General features: G+C 47.4%; 1 protein-coding gene across 1 annotated transcript in view; it reads left to right on the top strand.

Moving 5' to 3' along the window:
- Positions 1-787, top strand: part of NEURL1B (neuralized E3 ubiquitin protein ligase 1B) — a 37,622-nt gene extending 36,835 nt beyond the window's left edge. Inside the window, exon 5 of the mRNA XM_032625121.1 lies at positions 199-787. Within this exon, the coding sequence (XP_032481012.1) occupies positions 199-443 (245 nt within the window). The 3' untranslated portion in view covers positions 444-787. The remainder of the gene's footprint in view (positions 1-198) is intronic.
- Positions 788-23,707: the final 22,920 nt, after the last annotated feature.

Here is a 23,707-nt window from a genome sequence, read left to right as displayed (position 1 = left end):
AGGGTGATAATGGTGCTTGATGCTTGGGGGTAGGAGCGTAGGAAAGGGGGCAAAACCCAGGAGAATAACCAAAACTGGTGTCTCCCAAAGTTGTCCCCCCATGGATTCTGCCATAGAAGCCCTGCCTTCTTGGGATTGCCCCAGCAGAGCCCACCTGAGAACCACAGATTAAGGTCTGCCTGTTCTCCCTTTCTGCAGTGACGGCCCCCAGCTCCCCACTGAGCCCACCAGTGTCCCCCGTGTTCTCCCCACCGGCGCTGGCGGGCAGCAAGAACAGCGAGTGCGCGGTGTGCTTCGATGGCGAAGTGGACACAGTCATCTACACGTGTGGACACATGTGCCTGTGCCACGGCTGCGGCCTGCGGCTCAAGAGGCAGGCCCGGGCCTCCTGCCCCATCTGCCGGCGGCCCATCAAGGACGTCATTAAGATCTACAGGCCGTAGCCTGGCCCGCCGACGGCCTTGACCAGAGCAAGGTCACCTTTCTGAAGCCCACCCCCACCCCGGGCCGGGCAACCACCATGGCCGCCGGGGAGTCCAAGGGCAGCAGCTGTCTTGCCTGCCGCTCTCCAGTGGTGGGCAAGGCGTGACAGTCGTGGACACGAGGCCCCCGGGGGTCTCAGTCCAAGTGAGGGTTGCTTCTGGCTCGAAAGTGCTTTGCCCCCAAAAGGCCGTCCCAAGAGCGAGCTCAGGAACTGCCTGGCAGACTGCCCTGTCCCCCGGTGACCTCTCAGCTGAGAAATGGCGTCCTGTGTGCAATGCCTTTTGCTGGGGTTGGGTTGAGTGTGTGTGAGAGAGGGGGAGGGGAGGGAGGGAGACAGTCCAGAGAGGGCGAGTGTGTGAGAATGACCTAGAGAGAACGTGTAGGTATTTATCCAGGGATCCTGGCTCTAGGAGGTTATTTAACACTAAGGAATGTGCAATCCGGAGCCCAGACGGTAGCGTGACTAGAAGTTGTTCACTTTACAGGGCTGTGACGTCAGCTGGTTTTGAATGTACAAAGCCTGCACCTAAACAGAACTCCCTCAGGTGGTATAGAAAAGGGACACTCAGATTTTCTAAGGCGAGGAAAAAATAGCTCATTGTTTACAGCTCCGAAGCGGCAACTCCTTGGGGAGTAGTTGGGCGGAGAACATAAGAGAACAATTTGCTTTTTCAGTTTCTAACTCAGTCTTGGAGAGGAGTTTTGACTGGGTGCTGGGGCCAGAGCTCTGGGCGGTGTCTTCTCCAGAAGCCTTGTCACCCCTTCAGCCCCAGACAGCCTAATTACAAGCACACCACCCCTTGACTCCATCCCTATATGCTTTTAGTCTGTAGCATCCTCACCGTCTCCAAGGAGAAGACAAGCAACAGTGGTTCCCTTTTCCTGGGGCAGGGGGAAAGAATCCTAGATGCCGGTGAGCCACCTGGGGTTGGAAAGGGTCACTCCGAAGCTCTCCACATTTCCTGCTGAAATACGGGGCCTGGCATTTGCCAACGGCTGTGGGCATCACCAGGATGACCTGCTGGCCCAGTAGGGGAAGGAAGCAGGACTTTGCAACCAGTCTTTGCTCTGATTCTCAGCTTATCTCCCCCTGGTGATTACTAAGATGTTAACTGATCATTAGGGTGTTAACTAGGAACTGAGACACTCGCTGAAAATGCTGACACTGGGACTATCCCTCTCCCCAGGGTTATTTGCTGGGCACTTCCTGGGACCCTGGCCCTGCCCCAACCCCCTCCTCCCCCTCCCCTCCCCCCCTCCCCCCTGCCTGGGCCCATCTCTGCAGACTCCCAGACCACACCTGAGCTGATGGGCTGGGAGGCCTGCAATTCCCTTCTGGGCCCCACCTCTGCCCTGTCTTGTGCTGTACCTTTAGGGAGGTCCCTGGGCCTCTCTGTTTCTCAGTTCCCGATCTGTCCAAGAGGAAGCCTGGTACCTGCCCACTCCAGAGCTCTTGGCAGGACTGGCACATTTTAAAAGGCCCAAGACACCTTGCAAAGAGCAGGTATTGTTTTTAGTCCAATTCCTAATCTGTTCCTCTGTTGAGGGAAGCAGGGAAGGGAGGACATTCAGAGTTTTTGCCTTCATGTAACAAGTGTTGGTTGCGTGTCTGGGGTCCCCCTCGTCAGATCAAGGCCCATAAGGCCAGTCAGTCCTTGCCCTTGTGATGCTCCAGGTCTTGGACCATCTGCTTCTCTTCTGCCTGGTATTCCGACCTGATCTCAACTTCAGAAACCCTCCTCTTGCCCCTTCAAGGATCCCTGATTAGTTCTTTTTCCCTTATGAACTTGGGAAACATGCCCAGGTTTTAATTTTGCAGCAGAATCTTTAGGGGAGTGACCGGCACCCCAGCATTTGCCAAGATAAGAGTTTGCAAACCTAGGCGGCGCTCGGCACCCAGCTGAATTTGGTCCGCTGGAGCCTTCCATTTCCCCCACGTGCTGGGTGTGGGCAAGGCCACGCACAGGCCCCATGTGAGAGGGCTAGTCACCCACAGGACCGTGGTTCTCCAGGCAGCAGCTCCACTGACTGGATTGAGCCATAGTCACAAGCCCCGGTGGTCTCGGCGGCCTGGGGGAGCCAGCTCCTCTCTCTTGTCCCCTTGGGTTCCAGCCAGGGTCAGTGCAACCACTGCCAGGAATCCAGGGATCGAGGGCCTGGACCCAGGGTGGACCAGGCCATGTGCCTGGTGACCTATTACCTGGGAAGAAAGGAGCTGGTGGCCTGTTTAACATGCTCTGCAGCTGCTATAAATAGCCTCCCTGTTTCCAAGAGGAATTAAGGGTGTGTTTATCTTCTAAAAACCAGACATTTCCTGATGCTCCAAACTGATTTCTTCAGCGCTGCAGAGGAGCTGCCCACACCGCCCTCTAGGTTCTGTCTGGAGAGGGGGCAGGAGGAAGAGGGAAGGGAACCACTCTCCTTTATTTGGCATCACTGTGTGCCCGGCACTGGGCTGGAGAGGTGCATCCCCATGTCAATCCTGTGAGGGAGGTCTTAGTACCGTATTGAGTCGTATCAAAGACACCACTGATGACAAAACACACCATTCTATGTACCACTAAGGGAAAAACACTGCCGATTTCAACTATAAGGTGCCACAGCTATTCGATTCATTTTACTCCGACATAAGTGGAGAAGCTGTGCTCCTAGAATCAGTGAAATACGATATTATCCCCAGTTGGCAGGTAAGAGAACTAAGGTGCTGGAAGTGAAGCAGGAGGTGACAGGACTGGGCTTCAAACCCAGGAGCCCGTGATGCCAAAACCCACGCTCTCCGCTGCTTGGCCCCGAGCCCAGAAAGCTCGAGACTGCTTGAGTTTTCTTCCTTGAAGCTCACCTGGGCAGCGCCTGGAGAGAGCTGGGCACCCGCCCCTGTGTGAGGGTTCCAGCCCCAGACTGCGGCCCGTGTGCCGCCCGGAACCCTGGGAGCACAAGTGTCCTTCCTTTCAGGCTTATCTGCCTACTGCCTACCTTCTCCTGGCAGAGCTGAGCCACGTGTGAGCTTGGGCCCAACCCAAGCCTCCTCCTGTTACATGGGGGTGCCCATCAGGGGCAACTTTGGGGAGACACTTGTCCCACCACCTTCCTGGGCCTCATGAGCACCAACCCCTAAGTGTGGCCCCCAGCGCAAGGACAGGAAGACCAGAGGATGCCCCCTTTGTTGTGGTCTGGTGCCTGTTCATTCTGAGCCACCAGAGAAATTGAGCTGTTTCCAAGTCAAGACAAACTCCTTTTTCTAGCCCATTCTCAGAACTGGGAGTCTTCTGGGATTTAGCTACCCAGGGCAGCTGCTCCCCTAAGTACAGCGATGCTTTTTCAGTCATCCGACAACCACTGGTCAGCGTGGCCTGTGTTCTGGACAAAGGAATGGGAACCGGGTCTAAAGACAAGGCCTGCAGGGAGCTCGCAGTCCAGAGCAGGAGGTGGGCAGATTTGTAAACTTGTATTTGACCCATCTAGTGCTGGGTCCTGTGGTAGCACTTAGTAGGTACTCATTAAAGATTTACTGAGTAAATCAGAAATCAGGTTGAGTCTTCAGGGTTTGGTAAAACACCATGTATACATGCACGCAAAGTCATTCAACAGACATTTGCTGAGTGCCCACCAGGCGTGGGGTGCTGGGAGGACGGAGCTGAGAGGACAGGACCCCAGCTCTAATGTCAGAGGGAGTGATATTATGAGATATTTGGGGCAGAGTCCATGGGCTTTCCTGGCCATTCTGTTGCCTCCGGGGGTCTATCTTAGTGAGTACACAACTGCTTTCCAGACCCAGAGCCCCCTGCACACTTCCGAAAGCCTTCTCTGAATTAGGAATGCCGGGCATCTCGTAGTCACTGAGTTGCTGCCGAAATGGCCTTGGACAGAACCCTCAAGAGCCCCACCGACCGATAATCGCCTTCAGGTCTTGCCAGGGAGACACAGGGAGGTAGCTACCTGCTACTTTCAGGCCTTGGGACTGGTGGCTGGCAATCAATCCCCAAGTCGACAGAGAACCCCCAGTCAGTTCCAGAATAGGGTTGTGCAGACTCTTGGCGAATGAGAGGCAGTCACCTTCCACTGCTCAATCCTGTCTCTGACCCGGTTCTGGCAGAAGGACTCCGGCTCAGGAACACGTGTCCTCCCGGCATCTCTCAGTATTTAATTTTCTCACCGTCTTTCCCAAGTCCCTAGTGAGATGACTTGTACAACAATTTGTCTGTGCCTTATGAAAGTGTCTGTGCACTTTTAATCCTTTTTGAAAGCAACTTTAAAAAGTGGGCCGGGGACTAGCATACGTGGTAGTGTTCTAGAAATCTGTGCTCATCACTGAAACCCTTCTGCATTGTGTATTTGATGTTGGAGTGAAGAAGTGTACGTCCCCCGCCCCACCCCACTACCTGTGTACAGACCTTTTTAAAAATGTCTCTTTTTCTGATTCAATACTGTGACCTCTCCAATACAGTCTAATCTTTGGAGATCTGTAATAAAGGTTTCAAAACCTGGGGGGAATGGGTGGGGAAGGGTTTGCACTGGTCCTGTGTGTTGTGCTCTTGCGTGTTGTGTGTTTTGATTTTTGTCTGTTTTTATCCGTTTTATATTAACATAATTTTCCTGTTTAAAAAAACAAATACAACTTTGGCTTGTTAAGAAAGTCTCTTCAGGACTCAGTTTTAAAAATCACAGTTGCCGACACAGTTGGGGAGTGGAGGTGAGGGATACAAATCATTGCCAGCCTTGAGGAGACAATTTGCAAAATGTCTATAGAACCCTGAGAATATTCAAGCCTTTTGCCAAGTAACTCCTGAGAAAATATCCCCAGGAAATAATTCTTGTTGAGGATAAGCTCTATATGTAAAGATGTTCATTGCAGCATTATTTATAATGATGAAAAACTAGAAGCAAGCCTGATGACCAACAACCAGGGTTTATAGTTGTCCCCCACCATTCTAAAATCAGGGGATTGGCTCCAGGACCACCCTGCCTTGGAGTATCCACGGATGCCCAAATCCCTTATATAAGATGGTGTCGTATTTCCATATAACATACGCACATCCTCCCATATACTTTAAATCATCTCTAGAATACTTATAATACCTAATGCAAGGCAAATGTTACATAAATAATTGCCAGCCCAGCAAATTCAAGTTTTGCTTTTTGGAACTTTCTGGAATTTTTTTTCCAAATATTTTCCATCTGGGTCTGGTTGAATCCACAGATGCGGAACCTGCTGATATGGAGGGCCAACTGTACTTGCCAAGAGCTCTTGGTTACAAGTGACAGAAACCCAACTGGAACAGGCTTTGGGGAATTAAAAGGCTCAGTTAACTGAGAAGTCCAGTATCAAAACCCAAGAACTCACTTCGGGTGCATTTCGATCCGGAATCTGAAAAGCTGCAAGAGGATGTGGTCTTTCCCCCTCTGCCTCTGCCTTCTTTTGTCCCCACTTCCCACACACGTTCTCAAGACAGCTGGCAGCAGGTCCAGATTATATCCTGCCTTTGAGCAATCCCTGCGTGGACCAAACTGGATCACGTGCCCCTTCCTTAGCCAAACATGGGAGCTGGGGAGATCCGGGGCTCTGATTGGTCAGACTCAGGACATGTGCTCACCTCCACCCAATAGCCGCACCTGTTGAATTATGGGTTGGGGGGTGGGAATCAGAGACCCCGTGGGAAAATTGAAGCAATGTTGAAGGAAAGCTGGGCAGGGAGGAACAACAGGTGTCTAAGAAAGGTTGAATAAAACATGATACAGATATATCCCTGAGAAATAGTATGGGCTGTGAAACCAGACAGCCTGGTGCTCACCTCCACATTGGGCCAGACACTTAAACTCTTTGTGCCTCAGTTTCCTCATCTGCAAAGCAAGAATAATATGAGCTCCTGGTTTTAGGATGGATGTGAGCATGATTGAGATCATGCGGGTGATGTGCTAGGCACAGCATCTGGCACTCAGCAAAGAGTTTATAACACAGGAACATGTTTACATTAAAATATACTGCGAAAATCAAGATATAAAACTGCACATGCAAAAAACAAATAACCCAATCAAAAAATGGGGGAAGATCTAAATAGACATTTCTACAAAGAAGACATACAGATGGGCAAAAAGCACATGAAAAGATACTCAGCATCAGTAATTATTAGAGAAATGCAAATCAAAACTACAATGAGGTATCACCGGTCAGAATGGCCATCAAAAAATCTACAAACAATAAATGCTGGAGAGGGTGTTGAGAAAAGGGAACCCTCCTACACTGTTGGTGGGAATGTAAATTGGTGCAGCCTGTAAGAAGAACAATATGGAGGTTCCTTAAAAAATTAAAAATAGAACTGCCATGTGACCCAGCAATCCCACTACTGGGCATATACCCTGAGAAAACCATAATTCAAAAAGTACATGCACCCCAATGTTCATTGCAGCACTATTTATAATAGCCAGGACATGGAAGCAACCTAAAAGTCCATCAACAGAGAATGGGGTAAAGAAGATGTGGTACATGTATACGATGGACTATTACTCAGCCATAAAAAAGAGCAAAATAATGCCATTTGCAGCAACATGGATGGACCTGGAGATTGTCATACTGAATGAAGTAAGTCAGACACAGAAAGACAAATATCATATGATACCACTTACATGTGGATTCTAAAGAACGGGGCTACAAATGAACTTATGTACAAAACAGAAGTCGAGTCACAGACGTAGAAAACAAGCCTATGGTTACCAGGGGATAAGGGAGTGGGGGGAGGGATAAACTGGGAGATTGGGACTGACATACATACACACTACTATATATAAAATAGATAACTAATAATAACCTGCTGTATAGCACAAGGAACTCTACTCAATACTCTGTAATGGCCTACATAGGAAAAGAATCTTAAAAAAAAAAAAGTAGATATATGTATAGGTATAACTGACTCACTTTCCTGTATACCTGAAACTAACACAACATTGTAAATCAACTATACCCCAATAAAAATTTAAAAAGCAACAACAACAACTCAAAAACAGCCCTGCACATACACTTTGATTGGATGGATGTAAAACAAACAAACAAAACAAACCACCAACAACAACCAATATCCCTAAAACCTGACCATGCATTGGAATGACCAACAGAATAGAAGCAAAATGCCCATGGGGGTTGTGTCTGGGAGATGGCATTATTGGTAACTTTTTTTCTGCCATGTTTACCAATTTTTCTGTAATGACCAGTTATTGCTTTTAATTTAAACTTCTTATTTGGAAAAATTATCTCCCTACTCTGCAAAACCCGACAGGAACAGCTGGCCCTTGCTAGAATTCATCAGGAATTCCCAGGCTGATTGTCTGCGTTTGAGATCCAAATTTAGTCACGGTGGAGATAAGGGCTTGCTAGTTTCTAGTGGAGACCAGGCCAGGCTAACCAGTTTGGTTGGGCTTCCTCCAGGCCAGGCTTTAGAGCCCAGATTTCTGGGGTGGAGCCTTGCAGTGGTATCAGGAGTGGGGGGAAGGAAGAAGAGAAGTTGCTGCCCAGGGCTGTTCTTCCTGGCTTGTTAGAACAGCCCAGCTAGGTGACATTGAATTTTGGAAACAGTAGGGTAAGAGAAATGAACCAGCATTTATCAAGCAGGAGAAACCGTGATTTTCACACATTCTCTCAATGAATCTTCACCACAATATTTGTCTCCTCATTTTACAGGGAGGAAACCAGGCTCCCTCCAAGGTAGAGGTAGTATTAGACCCCAGGTGTGCCTGTTCCAGAGTAAAGAGGCAAAATCTTTCAGAGGTACATTTTCACCCTTTCCCTTAGGTCTCAGAGGCAGAGTCTGCCCAGAACTTAATCTAAAAGCTTAATCCCTGAACCAATCTCTGTCACACACACACACGAGATACAAAATCAGGTATGACATGGCCTTTACCCTCAAGAATCAACCAATCTGGAACGGGAAGGCAGACCCCAAAACAGACATGTTCAGACTAGTGTAGTTCTGAGGCTCCTGGGACAGATCAAATCCAAGGCATAAAAGCTCTTGATCATTTAGCGATGTAATTTAAGCATCCTTCTTTCTGCTGGATGTTCAGGCTTTTACCAATGCCTGGGCCATACTCCCAGGCACATCATATTCTTGTCTAAAGCTTCAGTGTACAAAGCCCATGCCCTGACCCTCAGCATCCCTGATGCAGCTAGCCTCAGAGGAGTTTTGCCAAAATATATATATAAAGACTTCTCTTTCCCTCATTTCCTGGGTTCCCGCAGGACAAACAATCCTTAATAGTAATAATAATAATAAACAAATCATTTAATGACCACTTACTATGTGCTAAGGACATCCATTGAATCCTCATGACAGCTCTTTGAGGTAGATCCCATCATTACTCCCATTTATGGAGAGAAAACCAAGACTCAGAGAAATTAGTAACTTTATCCCACTGTGCATGGCCTCTCAAAGACAAAAGGATTTCTTCTCTTTCTTTTTGTAATTATTTCCCAGAATCTGAACCCAGTGATTTTTCAAGGGCAAATGGGCCTGGAACATATTCACTTGTGTTTTCATTGATCCTACAAACAGCCATTCAGGTAGGTATTATTGTCCCATTTTACAGGTAAGGGAAGAGAGGCTCAGAGAGGGCAATGACCTGCCTGAATCACACAGCTCGTGAGCTGTGGAGCCCAGGTTGTGCACCACGTCTGGCTCCTTCCACGGCATCATGGCTTCTCTGTGAGTAAACTGTAGGGAGGGGGAGGGGGAGGGGAAGGAAGAGGAAAGAGAAGAAAGAAAAGGAAGGGTGGGAGAGGAGGGAAGGGGAGAGAAGCGGAAGGGAGAGAACCAGACTCAGCACCTAGAAGGGCAAGGAGAGAAAAGCTGTCAAGCCAGGTCCTCAGCTTACATAACGTCTATTAGCCCAATTCCAGGGACAGAGAATCTTTGCTTCTCCCTTCAGGCTCAAGTCTCCTGGCTCTCGGAAGCTGGTTTTGGCTCCCACACAGGGATGTGGAAAATGAACTTTCCAGGCATCCAGCTATGGGAACAGAGCCCCAACCTTGGCTGTTAAATGTACCCAGGGGAAGCTTCCAGAAGTCCCTGGGGCAGCTGCATCAGAGTGCTTTGGGCAGGCTGGTCCCCTTCCCTCAGCCCCCTCCCCTCCTGGCTATGACCTGCCCAGGTCTAAACCTTCCTCTCGCAATTCAGAGCCTCAGACTCCCCTCCTGCCTCTCCCCGATGCCAGGGAAAGGCTTCAGCCATCCTTTGAGGACTCTGGAGGAACCGCTCAGGAGTCAGCCGGACAGGCCAGAGTTCACATCCACACTCAGACCCCAACAAACTGGGGCACTTGGTCTGCCCAAGGTGCCTTCTTGGGGTGCCGTTCATCTCGAAGTCTGTGTGGCTGCGATGGGGAGGCTCCCTCTCTGCACCTCACTTCCCTGCCTCTAGGTGGGGCTGTAGAACCACTCACTCCCCAGGTCCTGAGGAGGCTGCGTTCCGGCTTGTCAGTTGCCAGCAGGGTGTCCACTATGATGGAGTCTAGCATAGGGGGATGAGAGCGCGGCTCAGGAGACAGACAAGCCTGAGGTCCAGGCCTGCCTCTGCTGTGGGGCAAGTTACTGACCCTCTCTGAGCCTCAGTTCCTGCATCTTTGAGGCGAGAGGGTGTCAGCCCCGTGGTGGACTGCTCAGGACGCTCCGTGTCAGGAAGTGGCTGGCACTTAGGAAGTGCTCAGTAGGTGGTTACCGTTTTTACCAGTACTGCAGGCCTGCTACACCACCTCCCCCATTCACCCCACTCCTCCCTGTCCCAGCTGGGCCAGGGGTCACCTCTGTCACCCCACAGTCCCCTGGGCCTCCCTCCAGGCCCCGTACTACCTCAAGGAGTGGGCCTGTGACACGGCTAGCAGTATCTACAGGTGATCAGCACAGGTTTCCCAAATAGTAGAACCTTGATTTCAACATCTCCCTCCCCCAAGTGTGGAATATCTGGCATTAGCACACCTCCTACCCACAAGGAATGAAAGCGAGGGACGAGCAGATGGCAGGGGCTCCCAGGCCTCTGAGCTGGCCCCGGCCCCTTGCCCCTTGCTTGTTTTGGCTCCCTGTCAAGAATGCTGGCCCGGGCCTGGGAGGCTGACTGACCTCAGACTCCGGAGGGGAAGTCACACTTTCGATCAACTCCCCGGAGCAGCCCTGCATTCCAGGAGGGGCGTGGGAAGGGCCAGGCTTCCCCCGGCTGAGCTGAGCGGAGAGCTGCCTGCAGCCTGGTCATCCCCGCAGCAGCCTCGGCACTGGCCCACGCCCACCTTGGCGTCCCCTAGGGGAACCTGCCCCACCAGGGAGGGATGGGGACGGGGGTCTGGGAGAAGATGCCCAAAGCCACCACAGGAAAGAAATGCAGGGAGGTGCCCAGGGAGATGTCTCTGGCTTTTCCCATCCATGCCCCAGCTTCCAGTGCTAGCTGATTTGCCTTTTCCAGTGTTATCTCCATCCCCACAAAAACAGGAATCTTCTCCATTATTCTGAGCAATTCAGGTCTCCCTCAAACCCCTGTCCCCCAACAGGTGGTCCCAAGGCTGTCTAGAGCCATCCCTCCCGGCCCAGCCTTGCTGTCTAGCCCCCTCCCCGCCCCCGGGGGTTGTTTCAGCTGGAGTTGTTTTCAGGGGCGCCAGTCCTGGGGAAGGCTTCCCTGGGGAGGTCACCCAAGAGCTGGGCTTCGGAGCATGGACAGCGGTTGGCCAGCAGAGAGGATCAGCCCAAGCATGGTCTACAGCAGAGTGCAGCGTGAGCACAGAGGCTGTGGACAGCGTGATGGGTGGGGCAAAGGTCCCTAGAGACATCTTCCTTCTGCTACAACCAGCCTCTCTTCCTCCAGAGGTTCCCACGACTCCCCTGGCTGGCAGCTCCTGGGCAGGCTTCCTCCCACAGGCCAGTCTCCAGAAGGGACAGAAGAATGGGCCAAGGGCAGTAGAGTAGCCTGGGCAGGGGGTCAGGAGAGAGAATAGCCATGTGATGCTGGGTGAGGGCTCCATCCCCTTGGGACCACGTTTTCCCCATACCCACCATGAGGCAGTGACCCTAGAAGTCCTGAGGTCCAGAGAAGGGAGACTTCTGGGCTCCTCCTTGGGGGAGATTGGCCGATTCTTTCTAGAAGATGGAGCACTGTCGTCCTCTAGTGGCTTTGGTGAGAGGCGGCAAAAACCAAAGCAGAAACTACTGGACAGGTAGTCACGGTCCAAGTGCTGATGGATCTACTGCCCCGCCACACCCCACCCTCAGCAGATCCTCGGATGTCACCAGATGACCTGGGAAGCCAGGCTCCTGCGAATGGCGTTGCGGATCTGGGTAAGCTTGAGGAGGGCATGTTAGGGTGACAGGCTGTGCTGAGGTTACATCTGAGTCTGGGGTTGGGCTGGCACTGAGGTGGGGGACACGGTGAGAGTGGACTGGGGCTGGGCCCAGGACAGGTTCCTTCCCAAGACCCCACAATGCTGGGAGGAAGGTACGTGGTTCCTAACTCTGGTTCCCACCTCAGGCCACTGATCTGACTGGCTCTGTTTAACCCACACATGAAACCCTGTGTCAGGCACATTAAAATAAAACAAGAAGCCCATCAGTAAACTTGCTCAAGCCTCTTAGATAGCCTCATCCACCAGAGGGCAGACAGCAGAAGCAAGAAGAACTACAGTCCTGCAGCCTGTGGAACAAAAACCACATTCACAGAAAGATAGACAAGATGAAAAGTCAGAGGGCTATGTACCAGATGAAGAAACAAGATAAAACCCCAGAAAAACAACTAAATGAAGTGGAGATAGGCAACCTTCCAGAAAAAGAATTCAGAATAATGATAGTGAAGATGATCCAGGACCTTGGGAAAAGAATGGAGACAAAGCTCGAGAAGATGCAAGAAATGTTTAACAAAGACCTAGAAGAATTAAAGAACAAACAAACAGAGATGAACAATACAATAACTGAAATGAAAAATACACTAGAAGGAATCAATAGCAGAATAACTGAGGCAGAAAAACGGATAAGTGACCTAGAAGACAGAATGGTGGAATTTACTGCTGTGGAACAGAACAAAGAAAAAAGAATGAAAAGAAATGAAGACCGCCTAAGAGACTTCTGGGACAACATTAAACTCAACAACATTTGCATTATGGGGGTTCCAGAAGGAGAAGAGAGAGAGAAAGGACCCAAGAAAATATTTGAAGAGATTATAGTCGAAAACTTCCCTAACATGGGAAAGGAAATAGCCACCCAAGTCCAGGAAGCACAGAGAGTCCCATACAGGATAAACCCAAGGAGAAACACACCAAGACACACGGTAATCAAACTGGCAAAAATTAAAGACAAAGAAAAATTATTGAAAGCAGCAAGGGGAAAATGACAAATAACATACAAGGGAACTCCCATAAAGTTAACAGCTGATTTCTCAGCAGAAACTCTACAAGCCAGAAGGGAGTGGCATGACATATTTAAAGTGATGAAAGGGAAGAACCTACAACCAAGCTTACTCTACCCAGCAAGGATCTCATTCAGATTCGATGGAGAAATCAAAAGCTTTACAGACAAGCAAAAGCTAAGAGAATTCAGCACCACCAAACCAACTCTACAACAAATGCTAAAAGAACTTCTCTAAGTGGGAAACACAAGAGAAGAAAAGGACCTACAAAAACAAACCCAAAACAACTAAGAAAATGGTAACAGGAACATACATATCGATAATTACCTTAAACGTGAATGGATTAAATGCTCCGACCAAAAGACACAGGCTCGCTGAATGGATACAAAAACAAGACCCATATATATGCTGTCTGCAAGAGACCCACTTCAGACCTAGGGACACATACAGACTGAAAGTGAGGGGATGGAAAAAGATATTCCATGCAAAAGGAAATCAAAAGAAAGCTGGAGTAGCAATACTCATATCAGATAAAATAGACTTTAAAATAAAGAATGTTACAAGAGACAAGGAAGGACACTACATAATGATCAAGGGATCAATCCAAGAGGAAGATATAACAATTATAAATATATATACTCCCAACATAGGAGCACCTCAATACATAAGGCAACTGCTAACAGCTATAAATGAGGAAATCGACAGTAACACAATAATAGTGGGGGACTTTAACACCTCACTTACACCAATGGACAGACCATCCAAAGAGAAAATTAGTAAGGAAACACAAGCTTTAAATGACACAATAGACCAGATAGAGTTAGTTGATTTTTATAGGACATTCCATCCAAAAACAGCAGATTACACTTTCTTCTCAAGTGCGCACAGAACATTCTCCAGGACAGATCACATCTTGGGTCACAAATCAAGCCTCAGTAAATTTAAGAAAATTGAAATCACATCAAGCATCTTTTCTGACAACAGTGCTATGAGACTAGAAATGAATTACAAGGAAAAAAAACATAAAAAACACAAACACATGGAGGCTAAACAGTACATTACTAAGTAACCAAGAGATCACTTGAGGAAGAAATCAAAGAGGAAATCAAAAAATACCTAGAGGAAAATGACAATGAAAACACGATGATCCTTGGGGCTTCCCTGGTGGCGCAATGGTTGAGAGTCCGCCTGCCGATGCAGGGGACACGGGTTCGTGCCCTGGTCTGGGAAGATCCCACATGCCGCGGAGCAGCTGGGCCCATGAGCCATGGCCGCTGAGCCTGTGCGCCCGGAGCCTGTGCTCCGCAACGGGAGAGGCCACAGCAGTGAGAGGCCCGCGTACAGGAAAAAAAAACCAAAAAAACACGATGATCCAAAACCGATGGGATGCAGCAAAAGCAGTTCTAAGAGAGAAGTTTATAGCAATACAATCCTACCTCAAGAAACAAGAAAAATCTCAAATAAACAATCTAACCTTACACCTAAAGGAACTACAGAAAGAAGAACAAACAAAACCCAAAGTTAGCAGAAGGAAAGAAATCATAAAGAGCAGAGCAGAAATAAATGAAATAGAAACAAAGAAAATAATAGCAAAGATCAATAAAACTAAAAGCAGGTTCTTTGAGAAGATAAACAAAATTGATAAACCATTAGCCAGACTCATCAAGAAAAAGAGGGAGAGGACTCAAATCAATAGAATTAGAAATGAAAAAGGAGAAGTTACAACAGACACCGCAGAAATACAAAGCATCCTAAGAGACTACTACAAGCAACTCTGTGCCAATAAAATGGACAACCTGGAAGAAATGGACAAATTCTTAGAAAGGTATAACCTTCCAAGACTGAACCACGAAGAAATAGAAAATATGAACAGACCAATTACAAGTAATGAAATTGAAACTGTGATTAAAAATCTTCCAACAAACAAAAGTCCAGGACCAGATGGCTTCACAGGTGAATTCTATCAAACACTTAGAGAAGAGCTAACACCCATCCTTCTCAAATGTTTCCAAAAAATTGCAGAGGAAGGAACACTCCCAAATTCATTCTATGAGGCCACCATCACCCTGATACCAAAACCAGACAAAGATCCTACAAAAAAAGAAAATTACAGACCAATATCACTGATGAATACAGACGCAAAAATCCTCAACAAAATACTAGCAAACAGAATCCAACAACACATACAAGGATCATACACCATGATCAAGTGGGATTTATCCCAGGGATGCAAAGACTCTTCAATATATGCAAATCAATCAATGTGATAGAGCATATTAACAAATTGAAGAAGAAAAACCATATGATCATCTCAATAGATGCAGAAAAAGCTTTTGACAAAATCCAACACCAATTTATGATAAAAACTCTCCAGAAAGTGGGCATAGAGGGAAACTAGCTCAACATAATAAAGGCCATATTTGACAAACCCACAGCAAACATCATCCTCAATGGTGAAAAACTGAAATCATTTCCTCTAAGATCAGGAACAAGACAAGGTTGCCCACTCTCACCACAATGATTCAACATAGTTGTGGAAGTCCTAGCCATGGCAATCAGAGAAGAAAAAGAAATAAAAGGGATACAAATTGGAAAAGAAGAAGTAAAACTGTCACTGTTTGCAGATGACATGATACTATACATAGAAAATCCTAAAGATGTCACCAGAAAACTACTAGAGCTAATCAATGAATCTGGTAAAGTTGCAGGATACAAAATTAATGCACAGAAATCTCTTGCATTCCTATACACTAATGATGAAAAATCTGAAAGAGAAATTAAGGATACACTCCCATTTACCATTGCAACAAAAAGAATAAAATACGTAGGAATAAACCTACCTAGGGAGACAAAATACCTGTATACAGAAAACTATAAGACACTGATGAAAGAAATTACAGATGATACAAACAGGTGGAGAGATATACCATGTTCTTGGATTGGAAGAATCAATATTGTGAAAATGACTATACTACCCAAAGCAATCTACAGATTCAATGCAATCCCTATCAAATTACCAATGTCATTTTTTACATAACTAGAACAAAAATCTTAAAATTTGTATGGAGACACAAAAGACCCTGAATAGCCAAAGCAGTCTTGAGGGGAAAAAACGGAGCTGGAGGACTCAGACTCCCTGACTTCAGGCTATACTACAAAGCTACAGTAATCAAGACAATATGGTACAGGCACAAAAACAGAGATATAGATCGATGGAACAGGATAGAAAGTCCAGAGATAAACCCACACACCTATGGTCAACTAATCTATGACAAAGGAGGCAAGGATATACAATGGAGAAAAGACAGTGTCTTCAGTAAGTGGTGCTGGGAAAATTGGACAGCTACATGTAAAAGAATGAACTTAGAACACTCCCTAACACCATACACAAAAGTAAACTCAAAATGGATTAAAGACCTAAATGTAAGACCAGACACTGTAAAACTCTGAGAGGAAAACATAGGAAGAATACTCTTTGACATAAATCACAGCAAGATCTTTTTTGATCCACCTCCTAGAGTAATGGAAATAAAAACAAAAATAAACAAATGGGACCTACTGAAACTTAAAAGCTTTTGCAAAGCAAAGGAAACTACAAACAAGACAAAAAGACAGCTCTCAGAATGGGAGAAAATATTTGCAGACGAATCAATGGACAAAGGATTAATCTCCAAAATATATAAACAGCTCATGCAGCTCAATATTTTAAAAAAACCCAATCCAAAAATACGCAGAAGACCTAAATAGACATCTCTCCAAAGAAGACATACAGATGGCCAAGAGGCACATGAAAAGCTGCTCAACATCACTAATTATTAGAGGCATGCAAACCAAAACTACAATGAGGTATCACCTCACACCAGTTAGAATGGGCATCATCAGAAAATCTACAAACAGTAAATGCTGGAGAGGGTGTGGAGAAAAGGGAACCCTCTTGCACTGTTGGTGGGAATGTAAATTGATACAGCCACTATGGAGAACAGTATGGAGGTTCCTTAAAAAACTAAAAATAGAATTACCATATGACCCAGCAATCCCACTACTGGGCATATACCCAGAGAAAACCATAATTCAAAAAGACATGTGCACCCCAATGTTCATTGCAGCACTATTTACAATAGCCAGGTCATGGAAGCAACCTAAATGCCTATTGACAGACAAATGGATGAAGAAGATGTGGTACATACATACAATGGAATATTACTCAGCCATAAAAAGGAACGAAACTGGATCATTTGTAGAGACGTGGATGAATCTAGGGCCTGTCATACAGAGTGAAGTAAGTCAGAAAGTGAAAAACAAATATCGTATATTAACGCATATATGTGGAACCTAGAAAAATGGTACAGGTGAACCAGTTTGCAGGGCAGAAATTGAGACACAGCTGTAGAGAACAAACATGTGGACACCAAGGGGCGAAAGCGGCAGAGGGGGGTGGTGGTGTGATGAATTGGGAGATTGGGGTTGACATATATACACTAATATGTATTAAATGGATAACTAATAAGAACTTGCTGTATAAAAAAATTAATAGAAATAAATTAATTAAATAAATAAAATAAAACAAGGAAAATGCAATCGAGAGAAACCCTCGAGTCATTATGCTAAGTGAAATAAGCCAGTAAGGAAGTCTGGTCTGGGTTTGTGACAAGCTCTGCAGACGGTAAACTCAACCGTGTTTTGGGTAGAAGGGGCAGAATCTCAGCACGAGTAGCCGGCATCATGGAAGCAGTGGATGGTACTCATGGCTGGGTATGGAGTGGAACGCCCGTGGATGAGGCTGGATGGGGTGTATCAATGACAGCGCCATAGCTCTATCCCTGCCTCTGCACACGGCAGCCCTGACCGCCCAGAAACACATCCTCTCAGCTTCTGGTCAGAGCTCCTCTTTCCATCTTTACAGCTCAAGACCTGCCATTCCATGTCACTGGAACACATTTAACATGAGAATATTGATAAATTATAAAGGGAAAAAAAAGAGCTACAGACCCTATCTATAAACAGCTTGATAACCTTAAAATATACATGAATAATTGACATAGAAAAAAAGCTGGAAGGAATACGCCAAAATGTGAACAGTGGTTATCCTGATGGAGAGATGATGGTGGTGAGTGGTTTTATTTTCTTTGGCTTCTCTGCATGTAAAATAAAAAAGTTCTATCAGGAACGTATACTGTAGTATATGTATATTGTAGTTGTCTAATACAAGAAGGGTCTGGACAGTGTGCATAAAAAGAGAGCTGGCAAGCTTCTTCTAAAGAGAGTGAGCAAAGTGGAGTCCAGTGAGTAAGCCAATTTCTCTAACACAACGCAGTCTCTGCCCTCACCAGTCTCATGGTCAGGTAGTGGGGACAGACATGGAAGCAAATGGTACGGGAGTGACCAGCACTATGACTGGGGTAAGCTCAGGAGAATGTGGGAGCTCTGATCAAGGCTGAGAAGGTGGGGGAGGCTTCCAGGAGGAGGGAACCCTTGAGGAGCATCTTGAAGGGGGAACAGATGGTCTCCAGGTGCAGAAGAGGAAGAACAGCTTGCCAAGCAGAAGGAACAGTACGTGCAAAGGCCCTGAGGCAGCTTCATTCCAGGCTGGGTGGCTCATCAGGCCAATACAAACAAATAAAACCAGGAGTTTCCTGGTGGTCTGCTGGTTAGGATTCAGCGCTTTCACTGCTGTGGCCTGGGTTCACTCCCTGGTCGGGGAACTCCCGCAAGCCATGCAGTGCGGCCAAAAAACAAACAAGCAAAACCACCAAAGGTATAAGAAGGAGGCGGTTTGGAGAGGACGGTATACTCCACCTTGAGGATAGCTTTTGAATATATTTTTAAACAGTCCCTTTTATTTTCCCTTCCTACTTCACATAGAATAGAAAACACTTAAGCTCTGATTCACCTGTTAAACCACTTCCCAGAGCTGTGGTTTCCCTGAGAACTTGCAAATTGCCCAGCGAATGCTAAGAAGTTCGATCAGAAGCGGGGGCGTCTCCAGGGCTGTATATCATTCCCCACTTGTCTGCCAGGGAAGAAGTCATGCCCTGGGTTGGGGGTGACATGTGGGCTCTGTTGGCTCCGTGACCCCAGCAGAGTCGTTGGCGCTTGTTACCCTCAGTTTCTCCAGTAACCAAATAGATACATGATGGCCCCAAACAGCCTAGAAGACCTCTCACTGCATGACCTGGGTAGAGTGAAACTGTGAGACCTCAGGTGGCCTTAAAAAGCCTACCCACCTCTGCTGGAGAGAGCAGTGACACGTGTCAGGCTCAGGCTACCCCCTTCTTCATGGATGAAGGACAGAGGATGTGTGGGGTCCACCCTGACCATGCCCCACTCTGGCTCCTCCACTCCTACGACACCTGCCACCTCACTTTGTTCTGAGCTAGCCAGAGTAAACTGCCTTACAAATGTGGAAGGCTTGTACATTTTAAATATTAACTGAGTCTCCCTGACCCCCGGCACTTCCCTCCCTTACCTGGGACCTCTCCCTCCCTTCATACTCAAAGGAAAGATGCCACAGGGCAGAAAGCAACCAGGGTGCAAGGACCCAGTGCACAGTAGACACTCTAGGACCAATCTAGGGCTACCACGTGGAAAGATGGGATTGAGAATTGGCTCTGTGTTGTACACCTACTCCCATCAACATCTTGGCATGACACAAACCCCTGGAACTTGGCCACGACCTTGGTGGAAAGGTAGAGAACCCCGGTGAAATGGGGTCTCAAAATAGAAATGAAGTTGTAGGGAAAGTCAGCTCACTTCACACATGCCTGGGTTAATGGAGTGGGTCGTGTACGCATGCTTCTCTCTCCGTCTGGAATGTTGCCCCACCATACTCCAAGTGCATACACTCACACACACTTTGCCTGGATCGTACCTACTTACCTGCTCTCCATTCAAACCTCACAGTTTCCATATGACTCCTCCAGAAAGCCTTCCCTGGCAGATCCCACCCCTTACCCCGACACCGCCAGGCTGCGTTAATCTGTGATAATTTGCTTACTTCTCTATCACCTTCATTAAACCATTAGCTTCTCAAGGGCCGGGGAAATGTCTAGTTCATCTTTTATTCCGCATGCTAAGAACAGTGTCCAGCTCTTGGTAGGCGTCCCACAGATACTTCTCCACTTAAACAAATGACTACGTGGTGGGTGAGGAAGACAAGCCTGGGGAAGGTTGGGCCATGCCCAGGGACCATGACCCCTCTGTGACTGTGTTCTGAACTTTTCTTGCCTCCTACATGCTGACTCTGTCCCACTTCCCTCCTGCCCACTTTTTGGGAAGATTCTCAGAAGAAACGCAGAGTAGAGGGAAGCACAAGAGGCATGCAGGAGGAATTTGGAAGAGAGGGTCGGAGAACCTATGGGTGGAAGAGGAAGGTAGGAAATTAGTCCTTTTGATGGTGACTGAGAGATACAAGTGGAAGAATTGTACTATGTTGACACTGCGTTTTTTGTTTGCTGGACTCTGGTCTTGATCCCACAGCAATTTTCTCAGACTGGACCACATGGACCACAGCTCTATAAGCATTACATTCTTGAGAAACCCCAACAGATAGTTCTTGCCTCTTCTTTCACTCTTCTCCCAAATCAGCAGAAGGGAAGAGAGATTTCTCTTTCCTGGCCTGCACAGCCCTTCATATCTTAGACCTATGTTAGCTCTTCATTCAGTAAAGTTTTCTCGAGCCCCCATATATCCCAGGTGTAGAATGCCCTTTACTTTCTTATGCTCTTCATCTACAGAATAATCCCTCTGATAACACTCCACCTGAGTCCCTAAAGTGGCCAGCTATTATATTTTTTCCTGCCCAGCCTTCTTCCCGGCCTAGCCAATCAGTGCTTTCCACCTCCTCTGACCTCACCTGACCCTGATCCATTGTCCACGGAGCAGCTGGAGGGATTTTCTTAAGACTTAAACCAGATTATATAATTCCTCTGTTTAAAATCCTTCAAAGATTTTCGTCTGAATCCCAAAGCTCCTTACGGGGGGCCCACAAGGCTTTGCCACCTCAAAGTTTCCGCTTGAATGTCATTTACTCAGAATACTCTTCATGACCATGCTATGCGGAGTTTTGTTTATTTTCTCCATAGCATTTATCACGTTCTGTCGGTTTACTCTCTCTCCCTCACCCTATCAGAGGTGAGTGGAAGCAGAGACAGTTTATCTCATTCACTTTTTATCCCCAGCACCCGGCACATGGTAGGTGTTCAGTCAGTCTTTGAAGAGGGCTCCGGAAAATGACCTGAGGTGGGGGAGAGCCGAGCGGACAGACGTGCTGGGCTACTGCAGTGGTCCAGGGCAGAAAGGCAGGCGGTCTGCACTCAGGGGGTACGGGGCCAGTAGACACAAATGGACAGAGGGAGGATGTGTTTTGGGGGCAGAGATAACAGAATATGCTGATAAGTTGGGAGAAAGAAAAGGAGGAATCAAAGATGACCCCTAAGTTTCCAGCTGGAGCAGCTGTGTGGTTGGTGGTGCCAGTAGACTTGGGATGAGAGGGCAAGTTTTAGGGGAGAGCCTACACTTTATGTTTGGGACTTATTTGTGCTGAGCTGTCTGTGAAACACTCAAGAGGAGGAGTTGCCTAGGCAGCTGGACATATGAATCCAGAGCTGGGGGAACAGTCTAGATTTGAAATAGAAATAGAAATCGAGATTTTATGGGCTCAGCTGGAGAGACGATGTAAGTGGAGAGAAGGAGGGAGCCCAGGACCACTGAGGATCCCTGAGATCTGAGAGCAGGAGAGGAAGAGCAGCCAGTAGAGAAGCAGGCTGGCGTGGTGTCCTGAGCTGAGGGGAGCTTCTCAAAGAGAGAAGTGAACTGTGAAGATACTGCTGGAACATTCTTGTGATGAGAACAGGGACGGGTCATTAGATTAGCAATGGGGAGGCCCTGGCGAGCTTGACAAGAGCAATTTCAACAGAATGGTGGACACAGACGTCTGATGAAAGTGTCCTGGAAAGAGACCGGGGAAAGGAAGCAGAAAATGCGCAGCCAATCTTTCTGCAGGCAGGTTAGGCTGTAAAGGTGAGTAGAGAAATAGGCTAGCTGGGAGTGTATAGTATCATGAGATTTTTGTTTCAACAACTGATTGATGGATGGATTGATTTGTTTTAATGGTAATTGGCATTTGAGAGTTCTTTGTGACCCAGGACTATTCTGGGCATCACCAGATGTTTAACATCCTTGGCTCCTCCCGATACAGGCCAGCAGAGTGACAACCAAAAACCACCCCCCACATTTCCCAAAGCCCCCTCACGTGCAATACCAAAGCACAGCCACTAACCCATGCTGTAGCACAGAGGTGGGCAAACGGATTCTGTAAAGGGCCAGACTGTAGACTTTTTCAGCATTACAGACCGTCAGCTCTCTGTCACAACCCCTCAACTCTGCTGCCGTGGTGCAGGAGCAGCCATAGACGTACCTAAACGGATGGGTCTGGCTGTGCCAATAAAACTTTATCTACAAACGCAGTTGGCAGGCCAGGATTGGCCCAAGGGCCAAGGTTTGTGGACCCCTGCACTGGCATTTTGCATACTGGTGGGGACCAGTTAAAGAAGAAGGCGTTGGTGATGCTGAAGGGAGAGAAAACCAAACAAACAAGGCTCCTGAGGTAGCCAGCAGGGATCCAGAGCCCCAGAGGCATGGCGGCTGTAGTGGGGAGGACGTTTGCTTCTGTGGGGCAGATGCGGGAAGGTGGTAGGTGCGGTGGTGGCGATGTGAGTTTTGCCTCCGGAGACCTCTGTTACTCCGTGGAGTGAGCTGAGATCACCAGTTGAGAGTGTGGGAGAAGTCAGGGCTTTGAGGAAAGAGACCCAGGGGGAAAGGGACAGGAAACCTTCTAGAGAGCCACGGTGGGTGGCATGGCAGCGAGGGACTGTCTGACCGCTCGGATCATAAAACTGAGTTGAAAGTGAGCTCCGTCAGCTGGGTGGTGGGATTTATCAGCTGCTCAGGGACAGGCCCACAGAAGGCAAAGGGTTGGGTTCACCAGGGTTAGGGTTTTGCCAGGCAATTCACAGAAAAATGGCTGAAAATCAAAGACAAAGAGTGAATCTCATAAGTAGCCAGAAGGAAAAAAGACACATTAGTTTCAAAAGAGCGTTCAGGCCTTCCCTGGTGGCACAGTGGTTAAGAGTCCGCCTGCCAATGCAGAAGACACGGGTTCGAGCCCTGGTCTGGGAAGATCCCACGTTCTGTGGAGCAGCTGAGCCCGTGTGCCACGATGGCTGAGCCTGCACTCTAGAGCCCACAGGCCACAGCTACTGAGCCTGCGTGACACAACTGCTGAAGCCCAAGTACCTAGAGCCCATGCTCCACAAGAGAAGACCCTGCAATGGGAAGCCCGCGCACCGCAACGAAGAGTAGCCCCTGCTCGCCGCAACTAGAGAAAGCCCGCACGTAGCAATGAAGACCCAACATAGCCCGCCCCGAAAACTTAATTAATTAAATTTTTAAAATATATTTAAAAAATGTTTAAATAGACCAAATACAAAGAGTATCAGATTAAAACTTAAAAAAAAAACCCCACAATTTAAATATAAGGATAAGAAAGGTAGAAAGTAAAAATATGGAAAGAAAAACATCATGCAAACAATAATCAAAAGTGTAGCTGTACTACTATCCCCAAAATGTAAACTGTAAAAAAAGCATTACTAGAGATAGATAATGATAAAAGGCTTAGTCTACTAGGAAGCTATAATAATTCCAAGTTTTTATGTACTTAATGACATGGTCCGGTGATATACAAGGTAAAAGTTAACAGAACTGAAAGAAAAAATATCAAAGAAATATCAATCACCAAGGAGGTAGAAGAGCAAAGCTGGGGTCGGGGGGTGGATTGCTGAACACCCTGGACCTCGAAGGAACCG

This window comes from Phocoena sinus, chromosome 3 (assembly GCF_008692025.1).
Source record: "Phocoena sinus isolate mPhoSin1 chromosome 3, mPhoSin1.pri, whole genome shotgun sequence".
Taxonomy (NCBI): Eukaryota; Metazoa; Chordata; class Mammalia; order Artiodactyla; family Phocoenidae; genus Phocoena; species Phocoena sinus.
The sequence above is the reverse complement of the archived record's forward strand: the minus strand, read 5'-3'. Positions and strand labels throughout refer to the sequence as shown.